We start from the raw sequence: 13,121 nt of genomic DNA, 5'->3' as shown, positions 1-13,121 counted from the left end.
ATAAGTTTTCGATAGTCAAAGCATATAAAATCTTTTGAATGAATGAGTAATTAACTATGATAAAGATTATCTAAATATATAAATAATTTCTGTAAATAATAGAATAAATGAAAATTATTTTTGATTTATCTAAGTATAATTTTTTCTCCATCTTCATCTTTGGAGAAAATATTTAGATAATTTTAAGTAAATAATTTTTAAAAAATTATTTAAAATTTATTAGATGTGTTATTTTTAAACCGTGGTAATTAAAGTAATCATTAAGTCATAGTATTTTATGGTAAATTTTATTATTAAATAAAAAACATTATAGTAAAGAAATCAAAGGTCCCCTCAAGGGATCCATATTTTTTTTATGAAGTATGGCAAAAAGTTCATAGTAGTTTATAAAGTATGGTGTCCATGTTCAATTTTAAAAAGTTGCGATAATCACCTATATTATACCAAATCCTAGGGAGTTTTAATGCATTTTATATAATGGGTATATATGCTTATACATATTTCTCTCTATTAATTACAAATTATAAGTATGAGAGTGAGAAGAAAAATGGAAGTGAACAAAATGATCTTCTAACTATTTAGTAGTATTGAGATACTCATAATTTTTTGTTGTATTTTAGTGTTTTTTAACTAGAGCTTATTATTTATAAACACCTTGAATATTAATTAATTATTACTAATAAATTTGAGGATGTTGAAAGTCAATAAGAATATATCAACAATAATTTAGAATCAAACAATAGCAAAATGGTTGGTTACTCATGTAGAAATAAAAGTAGCATAGGCTTCCCAAATACATATATAAATAAGTAAAGATAATTATGAATTGTTTTGTTTTTTTGTTGTTCACGTGGGGTTTGTTCCCCAAAAAGTGGGTTAGTCTAATCAACAACCCAAAAATTATTGTGTTTAAGACTCCCACCTTTCTCCTGCTCTCTTCCCACCAAGCATGATTCCTACAATCCCCACAACCTCAAACCCATTTGTATTATTATATTTACATAATATATATTAACTTAAAACATTTTAAAAAAAAAAAAGTTCATTTTTAAAATACCCATTTGTATTTCTAACTAAATTACCAAAATTTTGTTCTATGATTATTAAATGCATTTCTATTTTCACTTTTTTCAAGAAAATTTGTATGAAATTTATTTCGAATTTGCATGGAATTAAGTATGAAAGTCTATTTTTAATTATGTAATAAAGATTTTTAACTTGGGTTGTGGAAGTCAAAAGAGTAGGCAGCGGTGGGTAGGAGCAGAGGGTGTCGGCGATTTAAGATATATCTTGTGAAAGTGAAATTTGACAGTGTTCAGAGAGCCACCTAATTAACTTACTAATTCACTACATTTAATATTGTTATTTAAAAGTAAATATTATGATAGATACTAAATTTATAAACTGATTTACTCTTATCAAAAGCAACAAAATATTAAAATATTCCATTTTTTTTTTCTTCTAAATTATAATTACGACCACCTTAAAAATATTATCGAATCTATTAGAGTATTTCAAATATCATTTAACACTAACTAAATAATAAACTACTGAATTACAAACACAGTCAATAATGAACGAAATGTTAACAAATTACTTTAAGAAAAAAAAATGAAATCTTCCACATTGCTTTTCTTGAATCGCTTCCAATCATGACAAATCTTAAAATCATTTATGAACTTCTTGTTGTCAATGTAAAATGAATGTCAAAGATTTGCACGTTGTGAATGAATACACATTCTTAATGTAATCTCGAGTCGAGGCGCCAACTACCGCTATTCATTCTTTAATCTCAAATTCGTATTGATTTTTAGTACATTATTTTGGAGGTACAGAACAATCCGGGTGTACAAGCATGTCAAACAAATGAATTACAAGGTGTGAACTGCCCAGTCAGGGGCACATAACCATTGCGCTGTATATCTGAAGAGTTATTTTACGAAAGCTTTGTAAGCATATTTTTGTCTTACAATTTCCTTTATGCAGAGTTCAACGAAAGACACAACTTACTTCCCCCATGTTAGCAGTGCAATATCTTACTTTCTAAGCTAACTTGCTTGTCATGAGGGACACGTCTCATGACACGCCTGATTTTGTGTGAAATAAAACTCCAGTCCCACCATAGTAAAGATTGTTGGGCAACTGATTTTATATATACTTTCCTTCCCCGCATGCGAAGTATTCCACAAAGAAGACAAGAAATACTTTTCATGTAAACATTAAGGAAGTTTTCCACAATACTGAAAACATTAAAGACTCACTCACAAGAGGAAGGAAGGGGATATGAATTACATATTATGAAATCCAGCATCCAATAACATATCGTAGAAAAGCTTCCAATAATGTCAGACAACTAAAATTTAGATCTTCTAAGGTTTAAAGTTCATCCATTATAACCTCCAAAAGAGAAAGCAGGACTCCAGTGGCCCAGACCTCAATTCCTTGGTATCCAGACGTTTACCACATCATCATACAACAAAAGTACATATAATCTTTTACCCAAAAAATACACAAATAGAACTGAAATATTATCTTGTGCCAAATTAAGAAATTTAACTGTAAAGATCATCTTCTTCAGCTCCACCTGCCGGTGCTGCAAATGGATCAGATCCGGCTGCACCTCCTGATCCAGACTCAGCAAACCGGAACTCAGTTCCAAAACCTCTTGATTGCTGCAATGTTTGGGCAAATGCCTGGTATTTGCGGATGTCTGCATCACTCACACTCCTCCTAGCATACTTCATGGATTCTTCAAAATGTGCTGCCTTGATCTCCGCCACATCGTCTTCAACATCTTCCTCCATAGCCTCAGGGTTATCCCTTCTCTTCCTTTCCCTCTCAATGTCCTGAAAATATTAAAGAAATTTCCTCAGTTAATACTTCTCCAATTCTCTGTGAAAAGATAGTGCAACAGCCAGTAATAACAAAAATCAACTCAGAGGGAAAATAGGCAGAATTATATACTTTCTCAATGTTCTCTCGTATGGCATATTTGCATGCACGTTGACATATTTCAGTAATATCTGCACCACTGAAGCCTTGAGTGTATTTTGCAAGAGCTCTGAGGTCAACATCTTTGGAGACTGGAGATTTCCTCAAGCAGGACTTGAAAATTTGATGACGAGATTCCTCGTCAGGAAGAGGAATATAAATCAACTGATCAAGACGGCCTGGGCGGAGAAGTGCAGGGTCAATAATGTCTGGTCTGTTGGTTGCACCAATAATGAACACAGTTTTCTTTGCAGACATGCCATCCATTTCTGTCAAAAGTTGGTTCAAAACCCTGTCCGCTGCACCTCCAGCATCTCCAACACTGCTTCCTCTCTGCAAAACCACGGAAGAGCATGAGCAGCTTGCAACACAGTAGACTACAACACAACTAAGAAAAAGAAAATATAAGCCATTTATGCCTATTTGTAATCACCAAATACTATGTTATCATAATCTTTGGGGGGAAGAAGATAGAAAACAAACCTGAGTAGCAATTGAGTCAAGCTCATCAAAGAATAAGACACAAGGAGCAGATTGCCGAGCCTTATCAAAAATTTCTCGTACATTTGCCTCACTTTCTCCAAACCACATAGTAAGTAATTCCGGACCCTTAACACTTATGAAATTTGCCTGGCATTCATTGGCAATAGCCTTAGCAAGAAGTGTTTTCCCACACCCAGGAGGTCCATAGAAGAGGACTCCCTTTGAGGGTGACATTCCAAACTTCTCGAATTTCTCAGGATGCTCCACTGGGTATTGGACAGTCTGCATGACAAAGTATTACAGGTCAACACAGTTTCAAAAATATTGGTTGAAAGCAAGTACATGCATGTAAATAGATACAGCAATTACCTCCTGAAGCTCCCTTTTAACATTCTCAAGACCTCCAATATCTTCCCAGCTGACATTAGGTACCTCGACAACCTAATTAGAAACACCTCTCCGATTAGATACCAAAAAAAGGGGAAAAACAAAAGTTCTGTTATCATTAGAGGAGGATTTAGGTCGACAGAAGTATCTGAATAATACTCACAGTTTCACGCAGGGCAGAAGGATTGCTTGTTCCAAGAGCAGCCTGAAAGTGTTCATTTGTCACTGCCATAGAATTGAGCACCTCGGCATCTATTGACTCATCTTCTAAGTCAATGACATCCATCTTCTCCCTGATGCATTGAAGAGCAGCCTCGGTACATAAAGCAGCAAGATCAGCACCAACATAGCCATGTGTATCTTTAGAAATTCTTTCCAAATCCACCTGAAAAAGGAAACCAGAGAAACAGTTACTCATAAATTTACGTTTAGAAAAGGAAGATGGATAGAGGAAGGAGCATTTGGTATTACATCTTCGGCAAGCTTCATGTTCTTTGTATGAATTCGAAGAACTTCAAGACGTCCAATTTCATCAGGAACACCAATATCTATTTCCCTATCAAACCTGCCAAACCTTCTGAGAGCTGGGTCAATACTGTTGGGCCGATTTGTGGCCCCAATAACAATAACATGCGCACGAGATTTCAGTCCATCCATGAGTGTTAAGAGCTGGGAGACAATCCTTCTTTCCACTTCTCCATGTGTCTTCTCTCTCTTGGGAGCAATTGAATCAATCTCATCAATAAAAATAATGGACGGTGCATTCTTCTCTGCTTCCTCGAATGCTTTCCTGAGGTTGCTTTCACTCTCCCCAGCCAATTTGGACATGATCTCAGGCCCATTGATACAGAAGAAGAAAGCACCAGTTTCATTAGCAACAGCACGGGCAATCAGAGTCTTCCCAGAACCGGGAGGTCCATAAAGCAGAATTCCTTTTGGTGGCTTCACACCGATTGACTTAAAAAGCTGTGGATGCCTCAATGGGAGCTCAACCAGTTCTCTTATCTGAGCCATCTGTTTCCTAACACCACCAACATCATCGTAGCCAACCTCATCCAGTCTATCTTCATCCTCTCTCCTAACTGGCTCCCCCTCACAGAAGATTTCTGTGTCTGGAGCAACTACACAATACTCAGGAGGATCAGTCTCAATAACTTTGAACTCAACGCTTCGCATCCCTCCTCTGACAAGGAAGAGATCACCCTTTCTAACTGGGCGGTATGCTTCGAGGAAATAAGCTGCAAATATTGAATCTCTCGTTTAAAAACAATTCATAACAATAAGAAAAGAGTCAGCAAAATGAAGATTTGCATTAGATATTATTCACATAAATTGGCCTGTGACACTACTTTGTTTCACACTTATATTCCCATAAAAAATTTTGCAGATATTTTAACCCACAGTTTTGCATGTTTCTTCAACAAGGTACTGCCCCTGCGAAACATATATACCACTTGAAAGCATTTATATTACGCTGCAAAGAAGTGGTTATCAAGAAGTTTTAAATATCACTATCAATGGCAGAAAGCAACTTTTAGATAATTCTTTTTAAGATAAAAGGTTAATAATACTACTAGAAAATTAGCTTCGAGAAAAAGAGTTGTTTGTGATGGACTAACAAATTTTTTTGAGGCTCTTAAAAGTTAAAATTCAAAAGAGGATCAGTAAAGTTACTATTATGATGAAACAAAAAGTAGGAGTTTCCTTAAAGATTTAGAGGCCCTTAAGTTTGTATTTATTTAGGTTTTTCCCTACTTGAGTTGGTATTCAACAATGTGCCTTTTTTTAGGATAGCAAATAGGAACTATGTCTAGGTCTTCAATTATTTCAGATTAATTCCTTTTTTTAGTCAGGTCTACTTTTCTACCATTACTACAACATTTAGGGCCCAGAATCCAAAGCGAAAGCCACAATATTGTTTTAGTTTTTTCAGATAATTTATTGTAAAGAAAATTTCTTGCTCTATTCCTGGTTTTTATTTCAGAAGAATCCAGCCTATAAAAGAGAGGCACAATATTGGAATTTGACAGTTCTTCAGAATTTAATATAATTTACCACACAGAGAATTCATTTCTATTTTCCTGGCTTTCATACCAAAAGAATTCACCGTTGCTTGATTATACACCTAACTTCCTATTTCCTCTCTCAAGTATCATTCTACATCTGCTGGGTCATACAATCTCTAATAGAACAAAGTTGTTACAGTCACCAATATAATCTTCTTTTTGAACTTGTAGGAAATGGAGATCAAAAGCAAACTCAATGTCATTACATATCGCCTTAAATTTTCATTATTATATGCTATTTGTAAAATAGAATTATAATGAAAACCCACTTAATCCTTTTCCAGGAGAAGAAGTTGTACAATCTAACAAAGCTAAATGACACTATTTATTTAACCCCAAAGGTAGGGTACACTGCCAGCACTCAGCTCAGGGTGGAACTATGTGCAACATGATTGCTTCTCTATGTCACAGAGCTAGAGATATTAGATTTTTTAAAAATGAATCACACTTCAATACTTTTTATACCTTTTACATATTCATCCAGAGACATGGAATCCATCCAAAATACCTCAGAAAATAAGAGTCTGTTTGGCTCTTTTTGGTACATAGAAATACCTTTTACTTCTCATTTTCTAAATTCATATTTGTTTATGCATATTTTATTCAAGAAAGTATATAGAGTTGTACACCGATATAATAATTAAAGCAAAAACTAATCAGCTTTCTAGTGAAAAACAAAAACAATGTTTTAAATTTTATAATTCAAGCATTATCATTCACTATTGTTCTCTTCATTATTAACTAACTTGTATAATTTTGCGAATGGAGTACATATAATTTTGAAATTAAGAACTAAAAAACATTTCCATGTACCAAATGAAATCTAAACATCTAGCTTTACAAAAAGAGATGCACTGCAAACAAAATGCAGAACACGCTACTTCAAACCTAGCAACATATGACTTCAAAATAAAGATTGATAAATGTTATACCCACAGCAGAAAACCAGATAAGAATAGAAGATTAAAAATAAGTTTACATGTTCTATGTATTCTCGAAAAGAAGAAAAAAGAAACTTACGTTTTAGATATGCATCAAAGAGATTCCCAGTAACTCCTTCAACAGTGTCGTCTATTGGCAGTATGTGGACACGCTTTCCATATTTAACATCAGGGCATTGGTGAACAGAAACAACATCCCCGAGCCTAACCCTTAAGTTCGATCTCACAACCTTATTCATTCTAATTTTTGGTTCATCACATGTGTCATCTGCAAGGGCAATGCAGACAGTATCTCTTCTTTTCTTTCCCTGAAAATCAGAGGCAAACCATGAATGATGGAGAAGTTATCTCCAAGTAACAAATGATCAAACTTCAATTCCAAAATATACATCAATATAGAGATTTTTTTAACAATTAAAGAGGGAAAATTATCAAAGGTCCATCAACTCCATCCCAAACATATCACTGGGGAACAACTCCACATATACTGAGTGCACATAGGGGCTAGTAAGAGCAGACAACAATCAAATACATTAACTGCAAACAGCCTCACTTTGTGGGATAAATAACGAATATCTATTAAAGAGCCTGAAGTAGATAAATCATTATCTAAACAAGGATGTAAACCAAGTCAAACAAGTAGATCGGCGATGTCAGCCAAGTCCAACAAGTAGATGGATTGTGTCAGCCGAGTCCATAACCTATCCATAAAATGTAAATCAAACACACACTTGACACACGAACAGCTCCTAGTAATCAATTTTTTAGCTAATTCCTAGTTGCAATTTTTATATCTTCTTATGTATAGCAAAAACATTAATTTTTCATGTGCAGAGTGACCTGACTCATCTTGAGTTCCATCACTTTCTTCCCTCTCAACAATGAAATTCATTTCTACAATCAAGGAATCATGATGAGGATGGGATAATTTATATACGAACATGTTATGGTTATGCATATCAAGACAATATAAAAATCTAGTAATTAGTTGGAAAATTATATAAGAAATAAACTAAAGACAACCTTACAGTATATTTGGATTGAGGGAAGTGAAGGGAAAGGAAAAGAAAGGAAAGGAGAAGATGGTCTCCCTCTTTTTCTCAAAGATAATAATTAGTTAAAAGAAAAAAGAGGGATCACAATCATCCTTCAAATTCCAATTTTTCTATTCCTCCAAATTTGGGAAAATGGACGGGAAAGAAAAAGATTTAATAATTTTGAAAAGAATTTTTTTATTTTTTTCCTTACCACCTAAATTATCATTCTTTTAATACAAACATTATAGTGTATTTAAAGTAAAACCAAACAAAATATTACAACAATCCTTTCTTCTATTTTTAATCATCAAAACAAGAGAAACATATTTCCTTTACTTCAAAAATTACGTTTTCCCTTTCCTTTTATTTTTTTTTTCCCTTTCCTTCACTAAAACAAAAAGGCCCCCAATTTGGAAATTGACGGACGCTTATAATAACTTCCTTCCACATTCAAATGAACAGCGAGAACTAACACAAGCAACGCAATTCACAGATCTTAAACATCAACAATAAAACCCATAAACCCAGGAGGAAACATAATTAGGCGACTAACAAAAACCCTAAATCGCCAAATACCCACAAGAAGAAAACAAAAACCCAGCCAATCAAACTTGAAACACAATAACATTACAACACAATAACATTACAACACAATAACATTACAACACAATAAAAGCAAGCACATGAAAACCCGAATATAGAAACCAGAGGAATCAATCAAACCTTAACCAAGATCGTGTCACCGCGAAAGAGCTGGAGCTTCTCCATGGTATCCGGGTGAAGAGACACAACTGAGTTGTCATCGTTTACGGCCTCATCAACAACGAGCCTATTCGGTGCCTTCTTACGCTCCAAAATCGCAGTACTAAAATCCCTCTTGGTTCCCTTACTGTGTACACGATTGCCACGAATCAATCAATCAATAATCAAATCGTACTAAAGAAAATCCACAATAAGAAACGAAAAGACAAATCTATTGAAGAAAAAAGGAAAAAAATTAAAAGGAGATCTGGGTACTCACGAATCGGAGGATTCAGCTTGGTTAGACATGGCGGATTGAGAAGAGAGTTGAGTTCCAGAGCGAGCGAGCGAGCGAGCGAGAGAGAGAGAGAGAGAGATTAATGGGCAAGTGGTTGTTGTTTGGTTTTGGGATCTGAAGAGAGAGAAAGGGATTGCGAATTTATAGGGAGAGTAGCTCCGTTTCTTGTTTGGAAAGAAAAGGTTTTCTTCCTCTTTTGTTTGTTCCACTTTACTCCGGTTCTAGACTTTCAAGGAACCTTAATACGATGTCGTATTGGATTTTCTCATAAATTTTTCCTCAAAAAATTCAAGAGATAAACATATAACTCGTATCCTTGAAGATAAATATTATGATTTAAGTATATTTATCACATAAATACTTTTTAAGAATCATAGTAAACACATAACATAATTTTTACTCATTATTTTACATTTTTTTTTGTTTTCAATAATTGATTAAATTATTTTTAATGTTAATCTTTTAAATTTAAATATATTTATTTTATATTATTACTCTATTAATCAAATAATTAAATAAAATTTGTTGATAATAATCATGAATCGATTAATTGTCAATGTGATAAAACACACATGGTTATGGGGTTTTTTTTTTTATCTTTTATGAATGGAGAATTATTTTATTCAATATATTCTTATGAAATAAAAAATAAAATTTGATGTTGGTTGAATTTAAACGAAACAGAATATAAAACTTGAACTTAAATCATTAGATATTTAAAATTATTATAATTCTCATAGTTTTACTTTTATAATTATTACATGTATGTTTTTGCAATTTGATTTTAAATAAATTAAAAAATAAACAAAGTCATAAAAATTCAAATGTAAATAAAGCCAATTAATTGGTTCCTACTGAATTTTGTTTGTGAATTTTTAATTTTTTGTGCTATATTTGAAATGAATTTAAAATTTATGTAGAATTAATTTATAATTTTATATTTATTTTAATTAAAAAATTCTGAAATTTCTATAAAAAATAAATTCAAATTTATACTGAATTTTATCTAAAATAAACGTATATTTTAAATTCTAATAATTGTGGTAGAACTAAATTGTACATAAATCTCATATCAATTCAATATTTTTAACCTTCTATTAAATTTTGATATTTTATGCTTAAAAATAAATTTTACAAAAATTATACATTTATTACAAATTTATTAATAACAGTTCAAACTAACGATCGAAACTCCCCCAAATATTTTGTTATGTTTGAAATAAATTCAAAAAAGTTTTGTTGAATTTAGTTATTAATTATATTTATTTTAAATGATTAAAATTTATATCATTTAAAACTAAATATTATATTTAAAAGATGTATTCTAGATTTTTATTAAATTTATTAAATTCAAAAAATTTATTACAATGTAATTAAAATTTATTAAATTCATAATAGCATAAAGTTCGACAAAAATAATTATTTAGTTTAATACTATTAAATTTATGTCTTAATTTTTAATCAAATAACTTCTTGTACTACTGAAAAATTCTTATTTAGTCTCTTCTTTAACCTGTTATTAATATCATTAAGTCTAGCATTATGTGTCAAATTTAATATCATTTGATACATTATAATTATGTTATATACAAGTGAATATTACATCATATGTCATGTGGTATTCGATGTGCAATTAAAAAATTTAATATGAATCAATTAAAATCAGTTCACAAATTAAAAAATAAAAAGGTCATAACTACATCTCTTGGAACTTAAGGTTATGAGGAGGTTTTTTTTATGGATTTTCCTGTTCAATAGAGAATAAAGGAAGACACAATCTTGAAGTTTGCATACTTGACAAGAGGGATAATGAGTCGGTATTTGCTTTGAAGGAATAATAATCGTTGCTCTTGGTGTGCCAATCACCAATGAAGAGGATTCAAACCATCGAGCCTACCCAAAGAGTAGCCATTGTCCAATATGATGTCATCTGAATCCAACAAACACAAAGTAAACCTTTGATTATGACCAATCACATCTGCTATTTGTGCTGGCAACGAGATTTATGTTCTTCACAAAAAAGAATCAGAAATTGAGTAGATAGACAATAATGTTTTTCTCAAACTTTTCTTTATTTTTTTACTTACAAAAATAATATTTTTCTTCCTTTTTGTTTTGCTCTCAATCCCTCCCTTCTTTTCTATTTTTTTTCCTATTTTGAAAACCAAAAAGTCTTCCCATTTTATAGCTAAATTTACTTAATTTATTTGTCTCTCCCTCACATTTGTTGCTTTCTCTTTTCAAACCTTTGCATATCTCACACCAATATTCGTTCTATCTTTAAACAGTTACACTAACTCGTGTTTTTGGATTTTTTTTTTCTTTTGCTCTTTCGTTGGTGCACTATGGCTTATAATTTTCATCACCCCCAATAAATCTCTCTCCTCTATAGCTTTGTGTTATCCTGTCAAAGCCCCACTAGCAAGCCCCTGCATCAAAAATATCGAAATTGAACTAAATAAAGAGACAAGATTTATATACTAGTTTTGGCATGTTTAATGATGGAGAGGAATGAGGCACAAGAGATGTAATTTTTCGTTTTTTTTTAATTTATGAGTCGGTTTAAAATTATACAAATTAATTTTTTTTAATGCTACATCAGATATCACGTGACATCTGATATGACATTCACTTATTCAATACTCAATCATAAGGTGCCATATAATGTCAGGTTTGATATGTGGTAACAGACTTAATGACGTTAATAGTAGATTAATATGAGAGACTAAATTAGAAGTTTTTCAAAAATATAAGGATTAATTTCACCAAAAATTAAGGTAGAGACTATTTTGAATAAACATTAATAATACATGGAGAAAATCATTAATTTTTGCAAATAAGATTATGATGCATATGTTCATTTTACTTTTTTTTATCAGATATTTTACTTATTTAGGATAAAATTGTAAATTATTATAGCTTACAATTATCACCAAAAAACATTGATTGTGAGTCATTTTGAAAAAATACACTCCAACTATTATGAAAATCAATGGTTAATTGTTATGTCTAGTTATGTTATTTTCATACTATCAAATAGTGCACAAAGTTTAATTGGATATATATAAAAGTATACATGGATAGAGTATCAAATTTCAATAAAGATTGGCAAATTTTGAATTAACTAATAAAATTTACAGATTAAGATTTGTTTGCTAAATTAATAATAAAATATAAATATTAATGTGCATTCTTTATATAAATAATTTCTTGATGAAACAATTGAATAAGAATGCATTTACATTGCAATGATGTGTCTGGTCTTTAATGAACAAAATTAATTATAATTATAATTATAATTTTATAATAGATTAATAAATTTAATAGCCAAAATAATATATTAATATAATTACTAAAAACAAGCTACATTCTTTTGGTTACGAAATAGGAAAAAGGCAAAATAATAATAATAATAATAAAACAAAGATACTATGCCCTAAGAAGACAAGCCCATGATGTATCACGGTGATCAATATAGAGCAATCTCTTCAACTTATTAGAGGATGATCGAGCTTGGAAAGATTTGTAAGAGTATGTTATGCCAACCTAGCTAGATGATCCAAACAAGTATTGTCTTCACCATAAATATTACTATAAACATGCCAATTGCTATAAAGAAGAGTGTGAATCAAAGACGTTTGTACCTCTCCGGATCTAGTAAGATTTCTCCTTCTTCTGCATTTAGTTTTAGTTTGAAAAGGAGGGGAAAGTGGCTTTCTTTCGTATCTTCCATCTTTGTATCTTGTAAAATGTCTTTAATGTATTTTCTCTGGCTGATGTAAATCCCTTCTTTTAACCAAGCTATCTCGACTCTAAGGAAGTATCTTGTTTGGCCAAGGTCCTTGGTCATGAAAGCTTTATCTATGGCGTTTTTGACTTCACAAATCTCTTCGTCGTTAGGACCCATAACAAGTAAGTCATCCGCATATACCACAACTACAATGTAGTTTCCTTTTGTACTTTTGTGAATAGACAGAGGTCGGCTTCTGACTTGGTGAAGCCGATGGATTGGAGCTTTGAAGTAAGCTCCTTGTTCCACTAACGACCGGCTTGTTTCAGGCCGTACAGGCTCTTGGTTAAACGACAGACTTGCCCTTCACTGGCCTTGAAGTAGCCCTATGGGGGTTTTAAGTATAGCTCCTCTTCTACAAACCCCATGTAGATATGTATTATTGAT

At 31.9% G+C, this 13,121-nt stretch overlaps 1 protein-coding gene across 1 annotated transcript; it reads right to left on the bottom strand.

Annotated features, from left to right (window-relative positions):
* Positions 1-2,269: 2,269 nt before the first annotated feature.
* Positions 2,270-9,121, bottom strand: LOC110814218 (cell division cycle protein 48 homolog). The gene is made up of 9 exons (XM_022041613.2): positions 8,927-9,121; positions 8,629-8,794; positions 6,948-7,176; positions 4,333-5,099; positions 4,025-4,246; positions 3,844-3,915; positions 3,475-3,756; positions 2,965-3,324; positions 2,270-2,846 (listed from the first exon to the last, which is right to left on the bottom strand). The coding sequence occupies exons 1-9, from the start codon at positions 8,953-8,955 to the stop codon at positions 2,553-2,555; spliced, it is 2,421 nt and encodes an 806-aa protein (XP_021897305.1). The 5' UTR covers positions 8,956-9,121; the 3' UTR covers positions 2,270-2,552.
* Positions 9,122-13,121: the final 4,000 nt, after the last annotated feature.

Source organism: Carica papaya, chromosome 8 (assembly GCF_054855325.1).
Source record: "Carica papaya isolate Zhongbai chromosome 8, ASM5485532v1, whole genome shotgun sequence".
Classification (NCBI taxonomy): domain Eukaryota; kingdom Viridiplantae; phylum Streptophyta; class Magnoliopsida; order Brassicales; family Caricaceae; genus Carica; species Carica papaya.
The sequence above is the reverse complement of the archived record's forward strand: the minus strand, read 5'-3'. Positions and strand labels throughout refer to the sequence as shown.